We start from the raw sequence: 26,406 nt of genomic DNA on the forward strand, positions 1-26,406 counted from the left end.
TTATACTTCAAAATGGTGGATGTTGTTTTACAATCGCAATAACAAGTCTTTCAGCCCTACTTGTAACAAAACACTTCAAAAACACTGGAGGAATGTTTGCCATTGATAGAATCGTTATTGTTTTTGTAATTCTCGTATTGACTTGTGTACAGGACATACAAACAAAATGGGTAGAAGGGACAATAAAAACAGATTCGGTAAGACTAAAATCTAAAACTTAATTAAAACTAAAAATTTAAAAAATCTAAAATTAAAATTTTGAAATTGAGGTAAAAAGTTAAAAAAAATAAAAAGTCTCTGCTTTGCCTCTGGTCTCTGGCACCATGAATCTGTACACTCTGCAACTCTGTAGTTAGTCTACTAATAAGTCTTCTAGATCTAAAGAAAATCCACTTGAAATTAAATAATAATAATAATTAATAATAAATGAGTAAAATGACTGTGAACATCACTTAAAAATTTAAAAGAGTTTAAAAAACTCAGTTTAAGTTAAGACTAAGAGTGTTACGACACTTTAGTCTTTAGTTTTAGTACTTTAGAGTACTTTAGAATTTAGTCTTTAACAGAACTGCTGTTCTAGATCTAGATAATTTTAAATTAGAAATCAAAAGAACTAGGCCCTAGGCCGCCTAATTATTTTATTATTTTATGTTATATTTTATTATTTAGGCCTAGACCCTAGGCCTAGGCATTTTCATTCTTAAGCCTGATAGAATGAATTTGTCAATGTATCAGATACATTCTTCTATATTAAGTCAGGTTTAGGCCTAAAATGTTTTATTGGGTTTATCATTATTAATTCACCATGTCTCAATTTTCTCATGCTGCAGCATGCATCACATACTACATGCATACAGTCATACATAGAGCATCTATATTATTTCAGTATTAAACGATTCTGTTGAAAGGGGAGGGGGTGGTGGTGGAATAGCTATTTTTTTTCCTTGGTTACTTCTCTGTTCTTTATGAAGTAAAAGACTGCTTTGTTACTTTAGTGTATTCTAAGTGTATACATCCAGGTTTTTACTTTATAAAATCTTCTGCTGGTGTTGCTTGTTTGAGTAATTTAAGTTTAGGATTATCATCTGTGGTGAGATCAGTAGGGTTAGGGTTTTAACACTACACGCCAAACGTAACAGGAGAGCATGGAAATATTAGTAATGTATAGCTGCCAAGGTCATTTTTTTATTGTTTAATTAATCAAGATTTCTAGTACCTTTGTTTTTATTTTGTCTTAGCATCTTTCCTAATGAGTTCATATCCAATAATGTACTTACTATATAGTATTAAACATCTTGGAAATGGATAGATGAATTCTAAAACAAATATCAATGATGAAAAATCTAAACAAATTAACATACATTGTATATCAACCTCAAATATAGCACACCTTGTTAGATGTTCGTGAAGCTTAGCTTTTATGGGTAGACCTACTAATATTTTAGTGTATCTATTATTATTATTGAAACATAATGAAGGTTAGGGCCTACTGAATCTGCATTAATAAACAAAATCTATAGTAGTAGTGTCATTAGACCTATTGAGCTTATAAAGTTATTTTATTTTTAATTAAAAATTAAATAAATTAAGAAACTAAAATGGTTTGTTATGATTTTGTTTCCAATAAGCTACTAATTGACAAATTGTTCTTAAAAATCCATTGGTATGTGATTTTCTAGCAAACAAACAACAGATGTTTTTGTTTATTTTACATTTTTGTTTTGACACTAAGTAGATGAGCTACTAAAAATTTCGGGTAAAAATACTTCTGGTATTTCAATTTAGCAAAAAAAAAAAAAAGTTTTTTTTTAATGTTTATTTTACATATTTATATTTTGACTATAGGTTTTTTTTCAGCTACACACTATGTTGTAATACATTTAATGTCAACACCCATGGCCAAGAAAACCAATATTCTCCTTTAATAAAAATAGGTCACTGTGGCCTGCTCTCCACCTTTTTATTTTTAAATTTAGCCCTTAGCGGATTCAGACACACTGAGCCTAGGCCTATTCATACCAGTTACGCCTGGTCTTTTATGCTTGTTTCCTTTATGGCACACCTGTGTGACAGTTTTCTTTGACATGTTTAACGGTTCAAGTGTTTATGGCTAAGCCAATATTAAACCTGGTAGCTAGAAACAGATTTCAGACCAGCCTTGTTTTTAACGGCAAAGGCATGAGCTTCATAGTTTATTTAGCCATATCTAACTTTAGGCCCTATCAAATATATAACAACTGTTATATAATAATCCTACATATTTAACAACCTTATACTGAATCTAATACTATTTATAAGCTGAAGTCTAAACGGCTACAGGACTTGACCTACCCCCCGGAAATTACCCCCCCCTCCCAGAATTCCCCCCCATATTTCCCCCTGGAGCAATTACCCCCTGTCAATTACCTCCCTGTCAATTACCCCCCCCCCCCCCCCCCCCTCTCAAGTTAGAATCCTAACTCTAACTAGAATTCTATACCTATATACTACTTTGATCCTAACCTTAAGAAAAAGACCAAAACCTAAGCATCCACCTTAGCCAAAACTTAACACAAAAACAAAACCAAAGCTAGACATTGGTTTAAGCCTAAACCTAACCCTAACCCTAATCCTAACTCTAACCCAGTCGGGGGGGGGGGGGGGTAAATGTCCTACTGGGCGGGGGGTAATTGACCAGGGGTAATGTCAGGGGGGGGGGAAATGTCCAGGGGGGTAATTGACGGGGGGGGGGGGAATGCCCTGTTCCCCGTCTAAACCCAACCCTATTTACTACAGTAACCAAACTACTTTTATAAAGATAAAGGTCACATTGATATTGGGATAATGTTTACCTTGTTAATTGTATCCCATATTGTAAAATACAACAAAGCTCAATTGACCTAATCATCTACTCATGTGTAGCCTTTCTCATTCTGGTTGAATACATTGACATCATAAGTTCTGTATAGTTTGATACGGCATCACAGACAAGATGACAATTAGGACAATTAACACCTGTTTCTGTGAGCTCTATATTAAAGGCATACTGTGTTCAATTTTATGCCCAGCTTCTTTTACTTTCTCCAATTAATGATAGGTACCCATCAGGGCTGAGTGGGCTCAAATATGTCTTATGGACTCTAGACTAGGCACCAAACTAAAAACTAACACCAACCTGCTCTGTCTCTTTCATAGACCTGTTAATTATACTAATTTTAATTGCTTTACAACTTGTATGTGGAGGGGATGATTTGAAAAATATATGTAACACCTGCCTATGCGTCTGTGTAGTATTGTCACTTATTATCACTGCTCAGTGTAATAATTTGCAAATTGACTGAAAATTGCCTTGCTTCTAAATGATTGTTTTTAAGAATTTGGTTAACAATATAGAGACATTTTATTTTATGTTGTTTCAGGACTGGATGTTCCTAACAAGGTTCTGCTTCCTCAGCAACATCGGGAACATGAACTATAAGTTAGAGTATCCTACAGTAAGACTTTTTAAACACATAAACATCATTTAAAGATATGTGAAGTATTTTATATAATTGTCATATATGTATTATATAATTCCCAGAAAATTCACAATTGGAAAACTGGAAACTGCTCCACAGAAAACTGTACAAATAGAAAAATACAAATTATAAACTTTAATTTTATCATATTTAGTGGAAATATTTTTTATTATTATATTATTATTTTTTTTATTTTTTTTTATTATGCTACAATGTACATTAGTCACTCTCTGTTAAAGTCTATGAATGCTGATTTAAGAAAATTAAAATAAAATAATAAATAAATACCCAGTTTTTTGTACACAGTTCCATTTTCCCAGTCCCTGAATTTAATATTTTCTTCATTATGTTGTAGCTATTATTTTTTTTAAAGGGAAATATCATGTTAAACTCAAATGATTTTTTTTTTATAAACTGGAAAACTGTTAATCAAAATGTTTTTTTTTTTTCAGAAATATGGAATTCAAAATCTCTTGTTTTACTATGATGTACCTGGCCAATGGGATGCAGTGTATAAAAGAGATTTGGTAAGATTTTTGTTTGCTTCTTTGTTTTTAAAGAGAGTTTTAAAAATAAGTTGGTTTCTCTGTTTTACAATGTATATTTTTAATGATATTGGAAATACACTTAGTTTGTGTACATAATGGTGAATCACTATTTTTTAATAAATATCCACTGATGTATTAAAAAAGCAAAACAACAAATAATACTTCCTAATAATATTTCACAATTATTGTTGATCTTTTATTAACATACTGTACTGTTAAAAAAGCAAAACAGTAAATAACACATTGTTTATAATGATTTTTATTTTTATTAACCTATTGTACTGTATTTTAAAAAAAAGTCTAAACAAACAACACATTTTTTAGCGCAATTTCCATTCTGGAGAATTGCGTTTATTAACCCGTCATTTCTGGATGTATGAATGTATGAATGAATGGATGGATGGATGGATGGATGGATGTGTGTCCGCAGCTTTAAGTCGTATCTCCTCCTCAACGAAGCAATATCGATGACTAGTTCCAAAAGCAATTATGTTAAGCAAGTTACGAGGATGAACATAGGCCATAAAAATTCCGGGTTTCTTTCATGGATTTCCCGGAAAAGCCAAAAAACCTCGAAAAAAAGCAGTTTTTGGCCCATATCTCGGCAACCAGACCACTTAGCGACTTGAAACATGTACCAATCGATTCCTTTCATAATTTAAAACAATATTGCCGAAGAAAGTTTTCAAAAATATCCTTTCGTTCGGTCACAAAAATTTTTTTGAATTAATTAAAATTTGGACCGAATTAGTAGGCATTTTATGCAACCACACCACACGCGTCATCACGTTCAATAGCTGCGCCATCACGTTCAATGGCTGCGACGTCACGTTCGGTAGCTGGGCGCGCAATGGTTTTTAGTCATGTTACTCTATACTCTATTGTAAATAAAACATGTAAAATACTGAAAAAAAAATTAATAAAAAACGTTTTAATAACTAACCAATGGTTTTACTAACCCTGCTCTTGATTTACACTACGACAGAGCTATTTTTAGATAACACAAGGAAATTGCGCTAAAATTGTCACTAGACTTTTTTTAATTACTTGTTTTACTGTTATTTTATTTTTTTCTTTGTTCTGCACTTAGACTTGTGATGAACAGGTAGCTGCTTTAAGAGGATCCAATATATTTCCCCTGGCTCCTGCAGGCTCTATGTAAGCACAATATTCTATTTTTATCTTCTTGACATACCCCATTACATTGATCACAGCCAGCTGTGGAGTTTAAATGTTGGGTTAATGTAATGTAATACACTGTTCCCTGTATGTTTTGAAAAGATAATCAATACTTTTAAGACCTTATTTTTGATACAGTTCAGTAGTCATGTATGTTGTATTATATCCTACAAACTGAGTTGCTTACTTTCAAGGTTCAGTGAACTTTTTCATTTTAATTTGCCTTTGTGTTTTGAAAACTCTTGTATTTTAAACTTGATGTGTTCATTTTATAGTTATAGTTTATAACAATTTAAAAAAATAATAATAATTTTTAATCACAACATAAATTAAATCTTATTTATTCTATTCCATTGAAAAGATTGTCTACAGTTAAATAAATCTGATTAGGTTTCTCTATAGATTGGTGTCAAACATAAGCAGTATATTAACCCTAGCCAATTTGTAATCTTCATTACATTAGATTAAATGTGTTTTAAAAGAAACTAATAATTCTAATTAATTAGGTCTATTTAATTAATTAAAATAATTTAAAAAAAAGACAGCTAGCAGAAAATTATTAAAATGTTAAACAATTTTTATAACATTCGTGTTTAAAAAATAATAGGTATGGCATGTGATTACATTATTGGAATTATACAATTTTTTAATAAAGTTTTAATTTTTATAATATTTAAAATAAAAAAAAAATAGTTTATTGAACACATTAAAAGAGTTAATTAATTCAGGTTTTAATAAGTTATTAATTATATTTACACACAATAAGTTATATATTTGGTTTTGTTGTACTGAATGTAAATTTTGATTTTTTTGAGCTTTGTTTGGTCAAACTTTTTTTTTACAGTGGCAATGGAGGGTCTGTGGAATATTTTTCATTTTTAAAAAAGTATTTTTGCTAAAAATACACTTAGATGGCTCCATGCATGTCTTGATGATACTTTCTAAAAATGCTTTTCTCTATAAAGTCTGCTTTTTTTCTGTTTTTCAATAAGCAAAATCTAAAATAAGCAACCAAGCAACAAATAAGCAAAAAAAAAAAGTTTAATGATGCAACAGCAGTTTTAAGTAATAACATTTTCAACTTTCAGTAGATGTGTATTTGTTTTGGTAAAATTTGTAGTTGCTAGGAAAAAATTTAGTGTATTTTTTAGAAATAAAATTTGCACTTTTCTTAATACTTCACCCAATATTGATGGTTTTGTTGTTTGATAATTTACTATGTCTGGCTTTGCTACGTACATATGTTGTAAACTAATCCTGTCGAGGAGTCTGAAAACTTACCTTTCCTGCAAGAGCTCTAAATGGGAAATCATTGGAGGGTTATTTTTTGTTTCTTAACAAGTGTGTTAAAGTTTTCTTATTTTGGTATTTCTACCTTAAAATTACCCAGCGACTAACCATATTCCCAAAACCACATCAGATTTTTCTTTCTTAACACTAAAATCCATACTAATAGAAATAGTAAAAAAAACAACATAAAATAAACCTCAACATGATACTGTACTACCTTGCCTAAAGAAACTAAAATTGTAAATTAAAGATACCCTTTAAATAGACAGATGAAGTAAAGTTCATCTGGTTTTTTTTAACCCCAGTACACAAAAGGATAGTGTGGTCAGCACTATGCCCAGCTGCCTTCACTATACTATAAGTCCTATACTCATTAAACTGTGTGAACTTATGGATGTCCTACAGACAGTACCCAAAACTGCTGTCCCTTAAAAAAAATTGTATGGATTTTAAAATATCCAACAAAATATCTATTAAATTTAAAGACTAGCCTTGTTATTGCACCCGTTTTGTTTTGTTGTTAAATACCCAAGTTTATTGTTGACAGACTTGCCTTGGCTTAAGGCATGGTTATTCCAGGCAATAATTGCCAGTGCATATCATCTCTTCCAAAGTTAATTTCAGGCATCCCTCTGTGGGGTGGGGGTGGGGGGAATAATACTACCCCCCCCCCCCCCCCCTTAATGGATCACATCCACGACCCCTCTGAATAAAATAGGAAAAATATATAATAATATGTATAATATAATATATATATATATATATATATATATATATATATATATATATATATATATATATATATATATATATATATATATATATATATATATATATATATATAAATATATATAAAATATATAATTTGTATACACTTTAACCATAGTCTACCGCCTCAGCTGGAAATCTAAGTTCCCCCATCTGAAAGTTTCAAGGCAAGTGTGCCACCCCCCCCACCCCTCCAGAGAAAAGTCTAATAGAAAACACTGATCTCTTTGTGTACATTATTCTAGTAATTACAGTAATTACCCTAGCATTATTGATCACAAAATAATCCATGTTTTATTAAAATGTTAAGTCTCATTTATGCATTAACAAAAATGAATATTTGATTCAAATTTTTTTAACATAGGTTGCACATCTATTTATTAAGAATAAATAGCTTGATTGATGGTTGATACAAATGTAATCAAATAAATGTTATAAGAATGGAGCAATCTAATCCCCCTTTAATCTTGTTGTGCATACTTCTTAAATCCCTTCTGCTTCAATTTTTATATCATATCTTTTGTGTGAGCTTTCTAGTTGTGTTGTCTTCAAGGCAATAGCTTTTTGTTGTCTACCTAATCTGTCATTAAAGAATGTATATTTTCTTCCCTTTCTTTAGATTTGTTTTTTTTTTAAAGTTTGAAAGTCTTTTTATTTTAATAAAATCTCTTCATTCTAGTTGGTTTTATAAAATTATTTCAAGAACTGTTAATTAAATAAGTATATTACATTAACCTAAAACCTAAAACATATGTTAATATATGACTAATTTCTTGTTTGAATGTATCACAATGTATTACTAATACAGGTGTTAATGCATCATTAATACAGATGTTAATGTAACACAAATACTGGTATTATAGCATCATTAATACAGTTGTTCAATATATTACTAATAATACAGGTGTATCTATCACCAATATATATATATATATATATATATATATATATATATATATATATATATATATATATATATATATCATTAATACAGAAATATATCACTTATACAGGTGTTAATGTATCATTAATACAGGTGTTAATATACCACAAATACATGTATTAATGTATCATTAATAGAGGTGTTAATGTATCACATACAGGTGTTAATATATCACTTATATAGGTATTAATATATCACTTATACAGGTGTTAATAAATATATCACTTATACAGGTGTGTCAAAGAACTGAGGAAAGGCCAGGAGTGGTATGTCTGTACTGGGGACATGGATTTCAGTTCAGCCCGCGAGAGGTGGTGGTTTGTGGTGCTGTCAAGATGTGGCCCACCTGCCAACAATACAGTAAGTGAATTGGCTGTTGTCATGATGTGGCTCACAGTGATATGGCTGTTGTCATGATGTGGCCCACAGTAAGTGATATGGCTGTTGTCATGATGTGGTCCACAGTAAGTGATATGGCTGTTGTCATGATGTGGCCCACAGTAAGTGATATGGCTGTTGTCATGATGTGGCCAACAGTAAGTGATATGGCTGTTGTCATGATGTGGCCCACAGTAAGTGATATGGCTGTTGTCATGATGTGGCCCACAGTAGTGATATGGCTGTTAACATGATGTGGACCACAGTAAGTGATATGGCTGTTGTCATAATGTGGCCCACAGTAAGTGATATGGCTGTTGTCATGATGTGGCCCACAGTAAGTGGTATGGCTGTTGTCATGATGTGGTCCACAGTAAGTGATATGGCTGTTGTCATGATGTGGCTCACAGTGATATGGCTGTTGTCATGATGTGGCCCACAGTAGTGTTATGGCTGTTGTCATGATGTGGTCCACAGTAAGTGATATGGCTGTTGTCATGATGTGGCCCACAGTAAGTGATATGGCTGTTGTCATGATGTGGCCCACAGTAGGTGATATGGCTGTTGTCATAATGTGGCCCACAGTAAGTGATATGGCTGTTGTCATGATGTGGCCCACAGTAAGTGATATGGCTGTTGTCATGATGTGGCCCACAGTAAGTGGTATGGCTGTTGTCATGATGTGGCCCACAGTAAGTGATATGGCTGTTGTCATGATGTGGCCCACAGTAAGTGGTATGGCTGTTGTCATGATGTGGCCCACAGTAAGTGATATGGCTGTTGTCATGATGTGGCCCACAGTAAGTGGTATGGCTCTTGTCATGATGTGGCCCACCAGCCAACAATACAGTAAGTGATATGCAGTGTTTCTTCCAGACTTTTTTCTCCGGGGGGGGGGGGCACTTGAAATCTTCGGGGGGGGGGGGGGGGGGCGGACACTGTTAAGAGTATATATTTTCTATATAAATTATATAAATTTCATTTCGTTTGGGGGGGGGGGGGGGCGGTAAAAATTTTTTGGGGGGGCAAAGCCCCTCCCCGAAGAGATGCCTGGAAGAAACTCTGGTGTTATGTGTGCAATGTGGCCCTATTATCACAATATGGCCCACTAGTCAACAACAGAATACATGCCATGTCAATTAACACATTTTATGAATTTATGACAATACTAATATTATATATTTAAATTTATTTACTTTGTAAAAAATGATGATTTTTTAATTTGAAGATATATACATCTTTGTCACCATTTATTGAATATGGTATTTTAAATTAAGAGTGCTTATATTATAAAAATCAATAGCAAAATAAATAAGTGTAATTCATAGAAAATAAGTAATTTAGAAAACAAAATACAATTTTCAGTATATTTGTTTTTGAAAAAGGAGAGTAGCTTAATTAAAAAAGTAAAAAGGCAAAATCAGTATCTTTTTAAAAAGTAAAAAATTTTTATGGATTAACGTTAAATTTTTCTTCTTCTTCGTTCTTAATTGTATTTATGTCTGTGGATTTTAAACAACAAAATTAAGTCCAACTTCTTGGATGAATTGGACAGTGGTCTCGTTCTGCAGGCGACCCATACAGTTTTTCCCTAAAGTCAAATAAAATGGCAACTCTTGCAGAATTTATAAACAAAGCAATGTACTGAGTCCATTTTCAGACTTTATGTATTTCCTACAAATAGCTTAAATGGTTGCAACCCTTTTTTTAAGGCTCGTGGGATGTACTTGGATTACAAGCTCCACATGACCAATGGGGATGATCTGCTACATAAGGAGTTCTCTGCTGATGAGTTCTGTAAGTTTGTTTCAATAAACTTTGTTTCATTTGGTTATGTGGGGTTGAATTTTTTATGTTCTTATGTGTCTTTTTTTTTTTCATCCTGAAATATTTGACACCTTTTAGGTAGGCACCACTTCTAAATCAGGATTATCACCTGTTCTTATGATTTAGATTTCAGAACTAATTAGTAATGTTCATTTAAATCAACATTCAGTGCAAACATTCAAAATAAAATTTGTTTTAAAAATAAAATAAAAAGTAATTTTAAAAAATGATAATAAAGCTTAGAATTATTAATCTTTTTAAAAAAGTTCTTAAATCTCCTGACATTTTTTAATAAAAGAAGTTAAAAGCTTATACATATTTAGTTTTTGTTATCTTAATACGCAAAGTATAATCTATCTTTTTTAGGCTAGAATCGTTTAATTAAGTGTTCAGCAAAAAAAAGTGTTTTTTTAAAAATAAAATCTAGAGTCTGTTGATTAGAAGCTTTTTATTCTTGGTTTAACCAATAAAATAAAATTTTTACAAAATTTACACAATCTATACAGGATTAAAATTTTCATATGGCTTTGGAAAATATTTAGGCCCTACTAATAACATATAAAGTATTGATTCATAATGTGATGTAGAGTTCATATGAAATATTTTTTCTATTTTGTATGTGGTGAGGAGGTGGGGGGTGGGACGACTGCAAACTCCCAATAATATACCAGTATTAATACAAAGTGATAGTAACTTTATTTTAAAAATTAATTAAAAGACTGAAACAAAATTTTAAAACATTTAAATGAGATGCTGTTGCACCCATTATTTAACTAAATTTGTATTTGACTGTATTTTTTCAATTAATTTCTGTGATGTAAACATATTTTAACATTAAAATACATGTTTTAATTAAATAATTTAGTTTTTTTTTTTATACAGATTGTCTTAGTCATCTAAAGTTGAATGAAAATATTTTCTTTTTCTATCTCCAGATATTCTGGTGATAGATATTATATTTTTTATCATCTACATCATCTTGGTGGCTCTGTCAATTGCTTGTGCAGGTAAGGCATCTTTCTAAAGGCAATTTCCTTTTACAACATTCTTAAGACAGCATCCTTTAGCAACCCCTATTAGGAAATGCTCCTAATAACCAATGTTATTTATTTTACTATTAAAAAGTCTTTAAATAGTATTGTATTCAAAACATATATATAGGTATACCAAACAAGTGAAAATATTTTTTCCAGTTAAAGTTTTTAATGTTTAAAATTTCTCCAGTGGTATATACACCAAATAAGTGAAAATAATTTCCAGTTAATGTTTTTAATGTTTAAAATTTCTCCAGTGGTACTGGTGAAGAGGAAACTACTCCACACCACTTACAAGATGTACATGGTGACCCTGATCATCTGGTTCCTACACCTGTTGTGTATGGTCATAGCCTGGGGATCTTACGGTTCCACTGGCTGGGAGCTTAGACCATTGGAGGTATTTGGTGAGTGGATCTCAAACCCTAGTCTTTTTGGTTTTGTTACTTCTCACTAAGGGGTCGTTCATAAATGACGACACACTTGTAGGGGGTGGGGGGGGGGGTCCGTAAATATTGTGACGGTGTGTGATGAGGGGAGGGGGTGTTCAGATGGTGTGACGTCACTTTTTTGCATAATAAAAAGCAATTTTAGAAAACGAGTTTTAGCCGTTATTTCGCATTTTAGAAAACGGTTTTCATTAAATTGTAATAGGAATTGATCAAAATACTCTACGTTGACAGAGTTCTGACAAGGTTTTGGAAAAATATCGATGTTTCATGAAAAATTCAAAAGCAATTGTGAGGGGGGGTTGTTGGCTGAAGTGTGACGTCATTTTAGGGGGGGGGGTCTGGCTTTTTGCGACGACATGTGACGGAGGGGAGGGGGGGGGAGGTAAAAATCGTCCAAGAAAGCGTGACGTCATTTATGGATGACCCCTAAGGAAGATCAGTTATTTTTTTCTACACGTGTCATTGACCTGACCCCTGACCCTTAATGTAACCCTGACATTAACGTGACCCTTAATGTAACCCTGACATTAACGTTAATATTGAATAAGAAACCTTGATATGATACAGTATAGCTCTACCTGTGTTTTTACCTATGTTTTTTTTTTTAAAAAAAAAGCCTAATTTGACTATTAGCATATACTCTCTTAGAGTAGGGGACAGATTGGTTTAGCGGTAGAGAGCAGGACTGCTAATTTGTAAGTCTTGAGTTCAAATCTGGATTCAAGTCAGTAGACCGTCCCTGAGTCCACCCAACTCTGATGGGTAACTAACTCACGTTCGGGAAAGTAAAGGCAGCTGGGCAAAGTGCTGACCACACTATTTCTTCATATGCCGAAGTCACAGAAACAAGTGAACTCTACTTCACTTGCCCCATAGACCGTCAGGTTTGAAAGGGAACTTTACTTTTACTCTTAGAGTAATTTTTTTACCCTTTGTGATTCCATTTTTATAATACAAAAGCAGCTAGTACAGAAGGATCATTAATTTTTCAGTAAATGTCATTTGTACAATAAGTGAACTTCCACACATTGGTGTTTAAAATGTAAAAACAATGTTTATGATGTAATAGTTTCAATTATTTATTTGTTCAATACCTTGAATGAGTTAGTCCACTTTATGAAACATAGGGCCTCAACAATAACCTTTCACATTACCTGGTCCCCGAGTGTAATTTTTTACAATATCCCAAGACAGGCCTGCGTTCTTAATTTTTTCAAGAAGATTCTGCCTCCAGTTCTGTCTTTGGCCTTCCCTGCTGGTTTAACTCTGTAATAAAATAAACAAGAATAGGGCTGGTAAGTAGGTCACCAACCAGTTCTACAGCTCAATAAAACCTGCAAAAGCCATGTAACTGGTTGGTGAGCTACTTACCAGCCCTATTATGAAAATCCCGTAATTAAAAAAAAAATCCATTAAATTCAATTAAATTTTTTAAGCTATTTAAAATATTATTTCCAGGGCGGATCCTTCAAGCATGTGGTCACATTGTGTTCATGCTGATGTTGATTCTGATGGCTAAAGGCTACACAATCGTAAGGGGAAGGCTCTCAAAGAAGAATGCTGTCAAGATCACTGTCTTCATCAATCTCTATGTCATAGCTTTGGTGGTGCTTTTTATATGGGAAGGGGTGGTGAGTGTTTTGTTGGTACAAATTGTACTAGGATCAGTTTAATGTAGTGTGTCTTTAAGTAAAGGTAAAGTACTAAACTTACTACTAAAGTAGTAATATTTAAATCTGGGGCATCCAACAGATTCAAGATAGATTGTGTAAGTTTAGTAAATATAATTTAGTTCAGTTTGGTCATAAACAATAGTAATTATTTGACTTTAAATTAAAATTTAATGAATGCTTACTTTTGCTAAACATGGTTGAGTTCATTTAGCTTATTGACTTATTTAAATCTGATTTAGTAGAAAAAATATTAAGTTCAAATTTGACAGCAACTAACATATTTTTAAATGAAATTTGATTTTACATAGTTTTTAATAACAATAATTGACATGGTCAGAATCAATTCATCTTACTATTGATTACCTTTAGTTGAACTTATGTTTTAATTTAAAAATAAAATACTTAAAAAAAACTTAAAAAAAAAACACGTTTTTCTTGTGGACTAAAAAGTAGAAAATAAATTTTTCTTTTGTGCTTCCTCGAGCTGTGCAGGTTCTTGTGATGACTGACAAAAAACGTGGGTATGTTCACCATCAAATTTCCCGACCCATCTGCCCGACCCACGTTTTTTGTCAGTCATCACAAGAACCTGCACAGCTCGAGGAAGCACAAAAGAAAAATTTATTTTCTACTTTTTAGTCCACAAGAAAAACGTAGTTTTTTAAAAAGTTTTTTTTAAGTATTTTATTTTCTCCTTTTTAGTCCGTTGCTACACATGAAAAACGTGGTTTTTAAAAAGTTTTTTATATAGTTTATTTTCTACTTTATCTTATGACTTGATTAAGTATGACTTGACTAAGTGTTTATAAATACACGGACTAAAAATCTTGAGCGACCGATACGCTTTAAACCGAGAAAGGGCGTAATTTAATTAAGCCTACATGCCGTGACCAGGATTCGAACCTGGGTTGTCGCGGCCACAACGCGAAGTACTAACCACTATACGATCACGGCCAGCGCGCTCACATCGATTAGGGCCGAAGTAACTGTGTCAATAGGCCTCCAGTCTTGTCGGTATGTTTAGAAATCATGTCCTCGATTTTATGGTCCTTGGGGCATAATTTAATTAAGCTAATTTAGGTCTCTAATTGCTAGTTTTTATGATTGCATCTGAAATTGTTAGGCGAAAATAGCCTGCATTCCAAATTTCAGATCTCTAGAGCAATCAGAAGTGGGCTAATTTTCGATGTCAATTTTAACAACAAGCTTCCAAACAAACAAACAAATAAATGCGAAGCTGAGTTAAGAAAAACGTGTTAAAAAGTAAAGATCATAATTAATCAATTAACTAATTTCATCTTGCTGTTAGATCCAAATGTCCTCTCATAATCAATCTGTGAAATTAATTAACCTTATCCAGCTGTTTCATTCTGGGCTTATCCTCTAATTATATGTTAATTATTTGATCCTGACCTTATTCTCTAATTAATTTTAAATTAATAACCCTCCTCCAGCTGTTTGATCCTGGACTTGTCCTCTAATTAATCTATTAATTAATGAACCTCATTTATCTGCTTGACCCTGGACTTGTCCTCTAATTAATCTATTAATTAATTAACCTCATTTAGCTGTTTGATCCTGGACTTGTCCTGTACTACTACGAGAGCCCCCCGGGCTATGGGATGATCACAGTCATTCTGATTGGTTGGCTGTGGTTCACTAAAGCTGCGGTCTTCACGTTAAAGCACTACAACTCTAAGTCTCACTTCTACATCGTCTTTTACACAATCTTCACCATATGGCAAGTATTGTTCTGTTCAAAATTTGTTCCTTTTATAAAACTTTATATTTGTTTTTGCTAACTTATAGTTATTTAATGGCAGTGACTTGGAAAAAAACAATTTGTATATATTTAATAAAAATAAAAACTGAAATAAACTTAAATTTATAAATACCTGGTTTATCACCTGTTTAAGGAAACAATATAGACCCACTAGTTAGTGTGGTATGTCATTGACTTGATGTAAGTCTTTCTCATCCAGCTTATGAAAAAACCAATAAGAAATGTTAATACTTTAATTGATAAAAAGTAAAGTAAAGAATCCTATTTAGACTTAGAGAGCCATTGGATAGATGAAGTAGAGTCCATATGTTTGATCTTGGTATATGAAGGGAAGGTGTGGTCAGTACTTTGCCCACCCGCCTTTTACTTTCCCTAACATGAGATAAACAGTCATTGATGTCATGTTATCAAAGTTATTTTCTCATCCAGCTTATGAAAAAAACCAACTAGAAATTTTAATGCTTTAATTGATAAAAAGTAAAGTAAAGTAAAGAATCCTCTTTAGTCCTAGAGAGCCATTGGACAGATGAAGTAGAGTTCATATGTTTCTTGACCTCGGTATAAGAAGGGAAGGTGTGGTCAGCATTTTGCCCAGCCACATTTACTTCCCCTAACATGAGATAAACAGTATAAGTTCAATTTAATTCAAGATTTAAGGTTCACTACTCTACTAACAATAATTTTCATTAAAAATATGTAAACAGTTGGGATGTTTATCATTGTGCTGTATATCTAAAATTTCAATATTGAATTGGGTTCTGTTAACCTGATTCTAGCATGTATTAAGATTTATTGACGTGACCATTTGTTTTCAGGTTCTGGGCTGCCCCTTTCACCACCATGTTGGCTATGTTTGCCATGGAGAAATGGACCAGAGAAAAATCTGTCAATGGAATACAGCAGCTGATTGCTTGTATTGGTCATTCTGTGTTCTTGGTAATATTGAAGTTCATGTTTAGTTTTTTTATCATACATTTTAAAGATGTCTTTGTCGGTCATAAAAATGAGAAAAAAATATTTTTGGTACTGCTAAAATGAAAAAAAAACCTAGTTTATTTCACTTATTTACTTTTACTGTATAAAATTGTTTATTATTTAAATAATTAGGGTGTTGCGTTTAAAATTTGCTGGGAGGTGGCTGTTAATTGTTTAATAATTAAAGCTATTTTGACTTTCTCCACAGTTTCTGACTATGCCCAGCAGAGCCAATGGAAATTTCCCATATCACATTAAAACTACACAGGTAAGTACAAAACATGAATTTAAGAATCATTGTTCTAATGAAATAATTTTACCCAAGTTGATATGTTACTTTCTTTGTTTTCAGAAATATCTTTTTTTTTGTATTACTTAAAAACAATTTCTGTCCAGTTTTAAAAAAAATTCTAAAAGAATTTCTTGATGTCTGTAATTTGCCTAGTAATTTTCTACTACACCAGAAATAATTTCTGAATCTTTTTTTTATTTACTAATCAAGTATAATAAAAAATTTTTTTTTTAATTTACAAAAAATATGTTTTACAATTTCTTAGTTAAGCTTTCTAAAAATAATATAATGTGTTTATACAGTCATATTAAACAGTTTAGTTGTATTTCTATGGTTTATTTATGTATATGTACATGTGTCTATATACATGTAAATGTATGCTTTTTTGCAAGTCAGTACATTAATACCTGTAACACTGTCCCCTCAGATTGACACTGTCAGTGAAGCCGAAGACGAAACATCCAGGTCTGACAGCCCTTACACTATCAGCTCATCCGAGGCCATCACAGGAACTGGGCCTAACCTCGCCTTCTTTGTCACCTTCAAAGGTGGGAAATCCGAGGTCGTTGAGGGTGACAGGCCCATGTATAAAGCCCTGGACAGGTATCCGTTCACTGGGGACAACTCACCTCCCAGTTACCCACAGGTAGGTTTCTCAATCAAGGGCCTTAATTACACCGCAGCCGTGTTTAATCTGTGAGTAGGAAAACATAAATTTTTTAAAGTTAAAATTATAGCTTAATTAGAGCTTTTCCAACACAATTAAGTATTTCGTGTCACCTTGTTATGCTCCATATATGCTGTTGAAAAATTAAGAAGGAAGAAGAAGAGCTTTTCTAAAATTTGTTAATTGAAAAAATAAAATTCAAAATTGAGTGATCCTCAGAGATTTGTTACCATACATTGTTGTTAATGTTACATAGTGTATATTTGTATAGCCTTGGGTCTTAATGTTACATAGTGTATATTTGTATAGCCTTAGTTCTTAATGTTACATAGTGTATATTTGTATAGCCTTAGTTCTTAATGTTACATAGTGTATTTTTGTATAGCCTTGGGTCTTAATGTTACATAGTGTATTTTTGTATAGCCTTGGGTCTTAATGTTACATAGTGTATATTTGTATAGCCTTAGTTCTTAATGTTACATAGTGTATATTTGTATAGCCTTAGTTCTTAATGTTACATAGTGTATTTTTGTATAGCCTTGGGTCTTAATGTTACATAGTGTATTTTTGTATAGCCTTGGGTCTTAATGTTACATAGTGTATATTTGTATAGCCTTAGTTCTTAATGTTACATAGTGTATTTTTGTATAGCCTGGGTCTTAATGTTACATAGTTTATATTTGTATAACCTTAGTTCTTAATGTTATATAGTTTATATTTGTATAACCTTAGTTCTTAATGTTACATAGTTTATGTTTGTATAACCTTAGTTCTTATTGTTATATAATTTATATTTGTATAGCCGTGGGTTAACCTTATTAGGTATGTGTATGCAACCCCCCCCCCCCCCTCCCCTCAACACACTTATCTCAAGCTTCTGACCTAAAATCTAAGCAGTGTTTCTTCCAGACTTTTTTCTCCGGGGGGCACTTGAAATTTTCGGGGGGGGGGGGGGCGGTAAGCTTTCTTCGGGGGGGCGGACACTGTTAAAAGTATATATTTCTATATAAATTATATAAATTTCATTTCGTTCGGGGGTCGGTAAAAATTTTTCGGGGGGGCATGCCTGGAAGAAACTCTGAATCTAAGAGGATATGGATATTGAAATAATCTAGTATTAAATAGAATCTATTTTTGTACAAGTAATACTAAGAAATTTATATGTACTTTACTAACTTAAGAAAAACAACACATAAGAATCTATCAAAATTAAATAAATTAAGATAGATCTTTTGTTAAGTTGTTTTTTAATAGAACATTCTTGTGACAAGATTTAAATATCTGCCTTCAAGGTTCTAAAAAAATTTAAAATAGAAAAAGTTTCCAATGAATTGAGTAGGAAATATTCCTTATAATCAATACATATAACTTGTTTCTATTAATACAAATAGAAATTATTTCGTATAATCAAAACTATTTAAAATAAATCTTACAGGCTATGGCCTTGCCCCCCATTGGCCATCAAGTTACCAACCAGAATTACACCAACGCCCTCTATGAAAACAACCAACAGAACAGTGAGCAGAACCAGGTGAGCGCCAACAAACTCCCACCACTCAGGAGAGCTATCCTGGGTGACCTGGAGGGGGAAGCTCAGACAACTCTGCCACCTGTCAGGGGGACTGGATTACCTTCCATTGTACCATCAGCACCAACTCAGCCAATCCAGGCAACTCTTCCTCCACTGAAGGGAGTTGGATTACCTCCCATTACTCCATCTTTAACCTTGCAGCAACATTAGGAAAAAAAATAATCTTTTTTTGGTCTATTTTCCTTAGTTATAAAGAACTAAAAGCACCCAAAATTTAAAAGATTAGAACAAAAGCAATCACATTAATGGTTAACCTTTTTTTTTATAATAATATTTTTTTTGTCAATTTTTAAAACAGACCAAATTAAAAAAAAATTTCAAATGTTTTTTTGACATTTTTTGTAATATGTAATATAAAACATCCTAGGGTTAGAAGGTTAGAACAAAACAGGGACAATGAAGCTAAACTATTTAAATTTTAAAAAAGTATTTTTTAGTAAATTTTCAGCTGTAATGCAAAACACCATTTTTTTTCTCCAATATGTTTTAATTATTTACACCATCTGAAACAAGCAACAAGTCAATAAGGATTTACAAGTCAATGTAGTATATTTTACAATTAAATTACCTAATGATCATAAAATATAAATTCTTTTGCTGTCATTTGTTTTTAAATTTTATATTACAATATATAATTTACAAAAACATTCATGTGTCTGATTTTGTTTAAAATCTTTAACTTTAATATTATATTGGAAATAGATACTTTAAAAACATGGATGTTGCAACATAAAACAAACTTTCTTACAATTTTTATCAAAATTACTGCACCCTTTGTGTTTGGTCAGATGTAAAATGTTACTCTTTATGTAATGTTACGCTTAATCTAACATTACACTTTATGTAATGTTACACTTAATGTAATGTTACACTTAATCTAATGTTATACTTTATGTAATGTTTCATTTATGTAATGTCACACTTTATGTAATGTTATACTTTATGTAATATTGTACTTTATATAATATTACACATTTGATCTGTAATAGATACTGTGATAAGATATATTTTGTGTTTATACAAATCAGCTATTTAGCTAAATTTTGTGTTGCAAAGGGTGTAGAACAGTGGTTCTTAGCCTTTTTTGAAGGTAGTGAACCCTACCAAATCCTTTTCAAAAGTTCTATAACCTGCACTGAAAAAATCTGATCATGAATCGTACGAGTCGGGTGTGTGTCTTGACCTCAGCTGAACCCCTGAGACTGACTCACCGAATCTCTGGGGTTCAATCAAACTTAGTTTAAGAACCACTGGTATAGATGTAGCTAAACTAAGTTGAAGCTGGCTTATATGGACGAGAATAATGTATACATAGTTTTGTGTCCTGCACAAGTAGTTATCTAAACTTTAACTTAAACTCAACACTATCCTTTCTTAACTAACATTACACCAAACATATTTTTTTTATGTCTAGCTGTTAGCAGAAATAATGCAACTAATTTGTTGATACAGTTTTGTTTATAGGATATTAATTTGAACTTTTCCACTTCCTGTTCATGAAAGATATAAATTGACCATCCAGTTAGATATAATAAAAGTGACACTGTTAGCTTGAAATTATATTACTTTTTTTACAGCTCTGCTTGACTTTTTGAAAAGAAAATATTGTTAGGTAATAATGTCTTAATGTGCCTTTGTATACTGAATAATTCTTTTGATTTGTAAACTTAGGCTTTCTTTAATGATAGTATGATATGTTAGAAATGATGATATGAATTAACATAATGGATATTATTTTTATTTTAGTTTTTAGCTTACTGTTACAGTATAATACACTAACAAGTTGATATGAATTAACATAATGGATATTATTTGTACTGTAGTTTTTAGCTTACTGTTAGAGTATAAAACACTAAAAGTTTTGATAAGAATTAAAATAGTGGATATTATTTTTACTGCAGTCATTAGCTTTGTTTTACTGTAACATACAATTAAAGAATTGATATGTATTAACGTAGTGGATATTATTTTTACTGCAGTTTTTAGCTTACAGTTACAGTATGATAAACTAAAAGAGCTGATTTGAATTAACATAGTGGATATTTTTACTATAGTTTTAGCTTCCTTTTACAGTATGATACACGAAAAGTGTTGATGAAGCTTCGCCAAATGTAAATATTTAACTTGTGATATTCTTCCATTCAATCCATTGTACATATTTTATAATGGCAACCTTTGACCCCCCATGAACCCACATGTTACTTAGCACAATGTGGGTATCTGTGGGCTGTTTGACTGAAAAAAAATTTGGATTGACATTCTTTATAAAGTCCTATTTGAGTGATTCACTAAACATATCAAGGTGGGGAGGCTTCACATAACTATAACAACTCTTCTGTGTTGTTATTCTTCCATATGTGTATAAAATTATGTTAACCTAAACAATAGCATTATGTAGTCTATTTTGTGTTGGGATATACTTTTCTTTTTATGTATATTATACTCAGAATCTCATAATTTAAGTTAAATAAGATTACATTCCAAATTTTAAACTGATTTTACAAAAGCAAAATAAATAATTAAATTGTTCTTACATTCCAATTTTAAATTAATTTTATAAAAGCAACATTTAAAAAGCAAAATTTGTTCTTAAATTCCAAATTTTAAATTGATTTTAAAATTAAAAAAGAAAAATTTGTTCTTAAATTCCAAATTTTAAATTGATTTTAAAATTAAAAAAGAAAAATTTGTTCTGTTAAGATAAATGAGGAAACCCAATTTGTCTAATTAAAAAAAAGTTTTAAAAATTTCAAATTAATGTTGTATTGAATAAAATGTGATAGCTTTTATAAAGTATTAAAAATAAAGTATGGAAAATTACATTTTGAATAGACAAGTTCAGTGTTTATAATTCTAAACTTGAAAACATTTATTGTATGTATGAACAGCACAGTGTTCATTTTTTATCTAATTATTTTTCATTGTTAATTTCAGTGAACACAATGAATTTGTACATATATCACACATTAGTAGAATGTTAATTAAAAAAAAATGTAACCTTTTAATTACCTATCCTTACTTGTCAATTACTTTTAGAATATGTAAGATATCACTTTATACTGTACTGTAAGATTATATAATTTTTTTTTTACTTTTTACTAGAATATTTGTTTCTCTATCTGAAAAACTTCTTTTTTTATCAGATTAAAGGGATATTGTGGCCAGCCATATTTTGTGTGTATTTTAAAATCTTATCAACTTTAGAACATAAAATATCAAATTAAAAATATTTAATTTTTCTTTTACAATTTTGTTATGTCCAAAGAATTTCTGTTTTGATTAAAACAACAAAGTATTATACCGTATGTGGAAATTATGATTACTGTTACAAAGTTTATCTATGTAATAAATAATCTTGATACCATGTTCACTTTCACTATGCAAGTAATGTGTTTGTCATCAGGAATTTTTATTCACTGCTGTGTCTTTTAAATAAAAAATAATTTTTTTTTTCAATTTTAAAAGGTTTAAGCACTGTCTACTTGTAGGTCAAGACTAAAATTGTACAAGATTTTATTGTATTGAAATGTTTAGTGAAAGCACGTTAACAATATTTAATTTTTGTGAATTTTGAACAACTATAATTTTTAAAAAAAGGTATGTTTTACACCAGGATTTAAAAGGGTAAAGAGAAATAACCTTTTTAAAGACGTGTGATTTCTTTTTGATTCTAATGCGAACCGATAGCAATGGTGCCAATATGGACTGTGAAACTTTTTTTTTCCCCAATTCTTTTTTGACTCACCACATTATGTATTTTTTCAATCCCATTTTTACATCTTTACATGATAATCCTGAGCTTTATGTCAACTAAATGTCTTTAAGCTTGGTTTGCAGTATTTCTTGTATAGGGGTTATTCCATTAAATATTTCTGAGTTTCTTTCTATACATTTTTAGCAATGTTCAGTTTCTTTTTTTACTTTTACTTAATTTTTAAACTTCAATGCTTTGGGTGATTATTTTCCAGTGTAGTTATTTTTTTTTGTCTCAAAAAATATATATTAATATATATATTAATAAATAAATAAGGTGCTACTATGATATCCAACATGTATTTGCTGATGTTCTACTTAATACTGAAAATACTTAAATTCTATACCAGGCCATATTCAGGTTAGGTTTGCCTGTCGTCCCTCCAGTGACATAGGCCGCTGACAAGAGCTTTCCAGGCGTCTCTGTCCTGGGCTAGTCTCTCCAACTGTCCCCAGGTGTATCCAATCTTCTTGGTGTCTTTTTCTAAGTCACTTCTTCATGTCTTCATTAGTCTATCTCTTTTCTTTTGCCCAGTGTATTCAAGGGCCTGTCTTATTATGATGAATACAGGCATCCTGAGTGTGTGGTCAATCCATTTCCATTTTCTCTGGAGGATCTTTTCTTCAGCTGGCAGTTCATTTGTCTGTTGCCATGCCATAGGACATAATTTCTGATGGTTTTAAGCCAGCATAATCGAACAATGTTTCTGAGACAAGAGTTTCTTTTCTTTTTATTTTTGGCAGTTATTCTCCATGTCTCAGCTTCATAGGGTAAAACAGGTTTTAAGACTGCTCTTGCCCTGCTCATCCTTTTTTTTTGTTTGCTTCTGTCCCACCCTGTTTATCAACAATACTTCATGATAGGTGAATCTATCCACTTCTTCTAGGGGTTTGTCTGCCAATGTTATAGGGCTGCTGTTTGATGCATCGACTTTGAGAACTTTACTTTTTCCTCTGTGGATGTTCAGGCCCAGGCATGTAGAAAAATTAGCAACAGTGTTGATTTTATCTGGCAATCCCTGGCCATAAACCTTGCCATAATCCTGGCTACAACTATAATAATCCTAACCTATAGGCTGCAGAGGTATCAACTAAAAATAATACATTTTTCAAAGTGAATTTATAAAGGGAATGCTATACATTGGATTTGTGCCAAATGGATTTTGTATTAAGGGAAATGTCCTTGTATGTAGTGACAGAGAGACCTGTACTTACTATAAATGATTAATTATTTTAATTAGAGTAAAGGCTGCTGACTTTGTATCTCATGAATAATGTTCTGTTTGTTTATTATATTATGTTTTTATGGTTTGGTTTTTAAAAAAAATTAATATTCTACAATTTAATAATTTAATATTCTATAACCTGCTGTAGTGTTCATTATAGCATGTGATTAAGATATTCATAGCACTAGCCCTGGTGCTCTTAAAATTTTTGTTTATCAAGTAAAACTACACAATTTTTAAAGCACATTATATTTAAGAGTGAAAAAAAAATAAAGAAAAAAAATATATTTAAGAGTGAATATTATTTTATACATTTGTACAAAATTATAAAACAAATGGTATGATATATTTTGATAAATATTAAACTTTTCAAGAAGTTGATTATGTTTTTTCTTTACAAGTGCAGTTGCTATGGCACATACTATATTTTTTTTTTTTCTTGCAAATCTTATTTTTATACTAATTGAGACTGGTGAGTATTAAATTAAATGCCTTATTTGTATCATTTCTGAATATAAAAATATAAAAGTTTATTGATTAAATTTTTTATTTAAACATTTTTCAGAATTTTTAGTATTAAGTCATTATGAGATCCCGGAGTACAAAATATTTATAATTTTAGAAAAATTATAATTTAACCAGTGCCAGCACGCTTGGAATTAAAGTTTACACTGCCCCTAATGTTTCAAGTGCCTCCCCCCCCCCCTTGTTGAAGTAGTAAAAATATATAATATATGTCTATATAGAAAATAAAACAATATATACTTTAACCACCGTCAGCCGCCTGCTGTATATTTAAGACCTATTTATATCATGGTGTATCACTTTGTAATAAGTGTATTCTTATCTAAGGTATACATAAACAATTTATTTTATTTAGCAATTGCTTTGATTTTCTGTACCTTAATTTAAAAAAAAAATGGCATTTAAAATGTTAGGATAAAAATGTAGATTCATTTAAAAAAAAAAGTTAAAAAAAGAATGTGCTTCTGTTTTTTAAGTATAGATGTAGCATCTAGATCAGGGGTCTCCAAACTTTTCAGTCCGAGGGCCGCATTAACTATCAAATTTCAGTTCGGGGGCCAATTTCTTCCAGGCATGTCTTTGATTTTTCTGGGCAAAGTTCCTCAGCCATCACCAACAACGATTTTTCCTTGGACAAACAGATCTCCGCGGGCCGGATGAGAGGACTTCGAGGGCCGCATCCGGCCCGCGGGCCGTAGTTTGGAGACCCCTGATCTAGATTTATAAGGCTAGTCGCATTCAGTGCAGACACTTCAAATAACGTTTCTTGCAAGCCAATCGGATCAGAAAACAATTTGTAGTAAAGTTAAAAACTAAATTTAAAAAAAAAAACAACGGAAAATATCGATTCATTTGTTGAACTAGTCTCAAAAATAATTTTATCAGTTCGTTGGTACTAGTTAAAACTGTCAAGAAAAATTGTAAAAAAAAATATGTAGATTTCAGAACAGGATAATGACAATAGTGAAAAATTTACAAGTATTGTTCGGTATAGTTTAAAATTATGCTAATTAGAATTACTGAAAGAAGCACAGAATATTTTGTATTGAGGAAAGAACTAACCTCTTATGTCTTATGACACTTCTTGTTATGAACAAAGACGGTGGAAAACTTATACGTGCAGTGTTTCTTCCAGGCATCTCTTCGGGGCCTCCCCGAAAATTTTTTACCGCCCCCCCCTGAACGAAATGAAATGTATATAATTTATATAGAAAATATATACTTTTAACAGTGTCCGCCCCCCCCCCCCCCGAAGAAAGTCTACCGCCCCCCCCCCCGGAGAAAAAAGTCTGGAAGAAACACTGATAATGAAGTACCTTTATACGTCCAGTTATTATTTGTCAGTGCCAAATATTTTGCCTTATATTTTTTAGCCTTAAGTCAGCCGGCAAAAAAAAAGTCAGCCGGCAAAAAAAAAGTGTGTTGACATCAATTTAAGATACACTTATGCTATTTGATTACATCAATTTAAGATTCACTTTTGCTATTTGGTTACATCAATTTAAGATTCACTTTTGCTATTTGGTTACATCAATTTAAGATTCACTTTTGCTATTTGATTACATCAATTTAAGATTCACTTTTGCTAGTTGGTTACATCAATTTAAGATTCACTTTTGCTATTTGGTTACATCAATTTAAGATCCACTTTTGCTATTTCGTTACATCAATGTAAGATTAATTTTTTTTCTTTTACATTACATCAACTTAAGATTAAATTTACTTTTTACATTGCATCGATTGGGGATCTTTTTAATTTTTTTAGCGCAGTGAGCGTTCAAGCATATAAAAAAAACTTGTTAAAAAGATTTTTGTTGTTGAGATGGAAGTAGCTGAACCGACCCGTGGCGGTATTAAAAGATTAATCATTCGCTGTCTGATGTGATCGCTAACGAATCGGAATTCGGTTGTTGAGTCTACATATAGTAAACACGGTGACCGGCGAGATGCGCAAAGGAAAACTGCAAAAAAAAAAGTCCGCAAGGTCATTTTAAAAAAAAAATCG

General features: G+C 31.5%; 1 protein-coding gene and 1 non-coding gene across 2 annotated transcripts; one reads left to right on the top strand and one right to left on the bottom strand.

The window, feature by feature from the left end:
• Positions 1-19,191, top strand: LOC131928769 (transmembrane protein 145-like). Its single transcript, XM_059284924.1, has 14 exons — positions 1-197; positions 3,399-3,473; positions 3,950-4,024; positions 5,136-5,203; positions 8,459-8,585; positions 10,316-10,400; positions 11,366-11,437; positions 11,722-11,871; positions 13,375-13,547; positions 15,158-15,330; positions 16,188-16,308; positions 16,556-16,615; positions 17,067-17,285; positions 18,742-19,191. Exons 1-14 carry the CDS (start codon positions 93-95, stop codon positions 19,045-19,047), a joined length of 1,809 nt encoding a protein of 602 aa, XP_059140907.1. The 5' UTR covers positions 1-92; the 3' UTR covers positions 19,048-19,191.
• On the bottom strand, positions 14,472-14,543 carry Trnah-gug (transfer RNA histidin (anticodon GUG)). The gene has a single exon. It is a non-coding gene; the product is annotated as a tRNA-His (tRNA).
• Positions 19,192-26,406: the final 7,215 nt, after the last annotated feature.

The sequence above is a fragment of the Physella acuta genome, unplaced genomic scaffold, assembly GCF_028476545.2.
Source record: "Physella acuta isolate Inbredline_101_S28 unplaced genomic scaffold, ASM2847654v3 ptg000009l, whole genome shotgun sequence".
Lineage (NCBI taxonomy): Eukaryota > Metazoa > Mollusca > Gastropoda > Physidae > Physella > Physella acuta.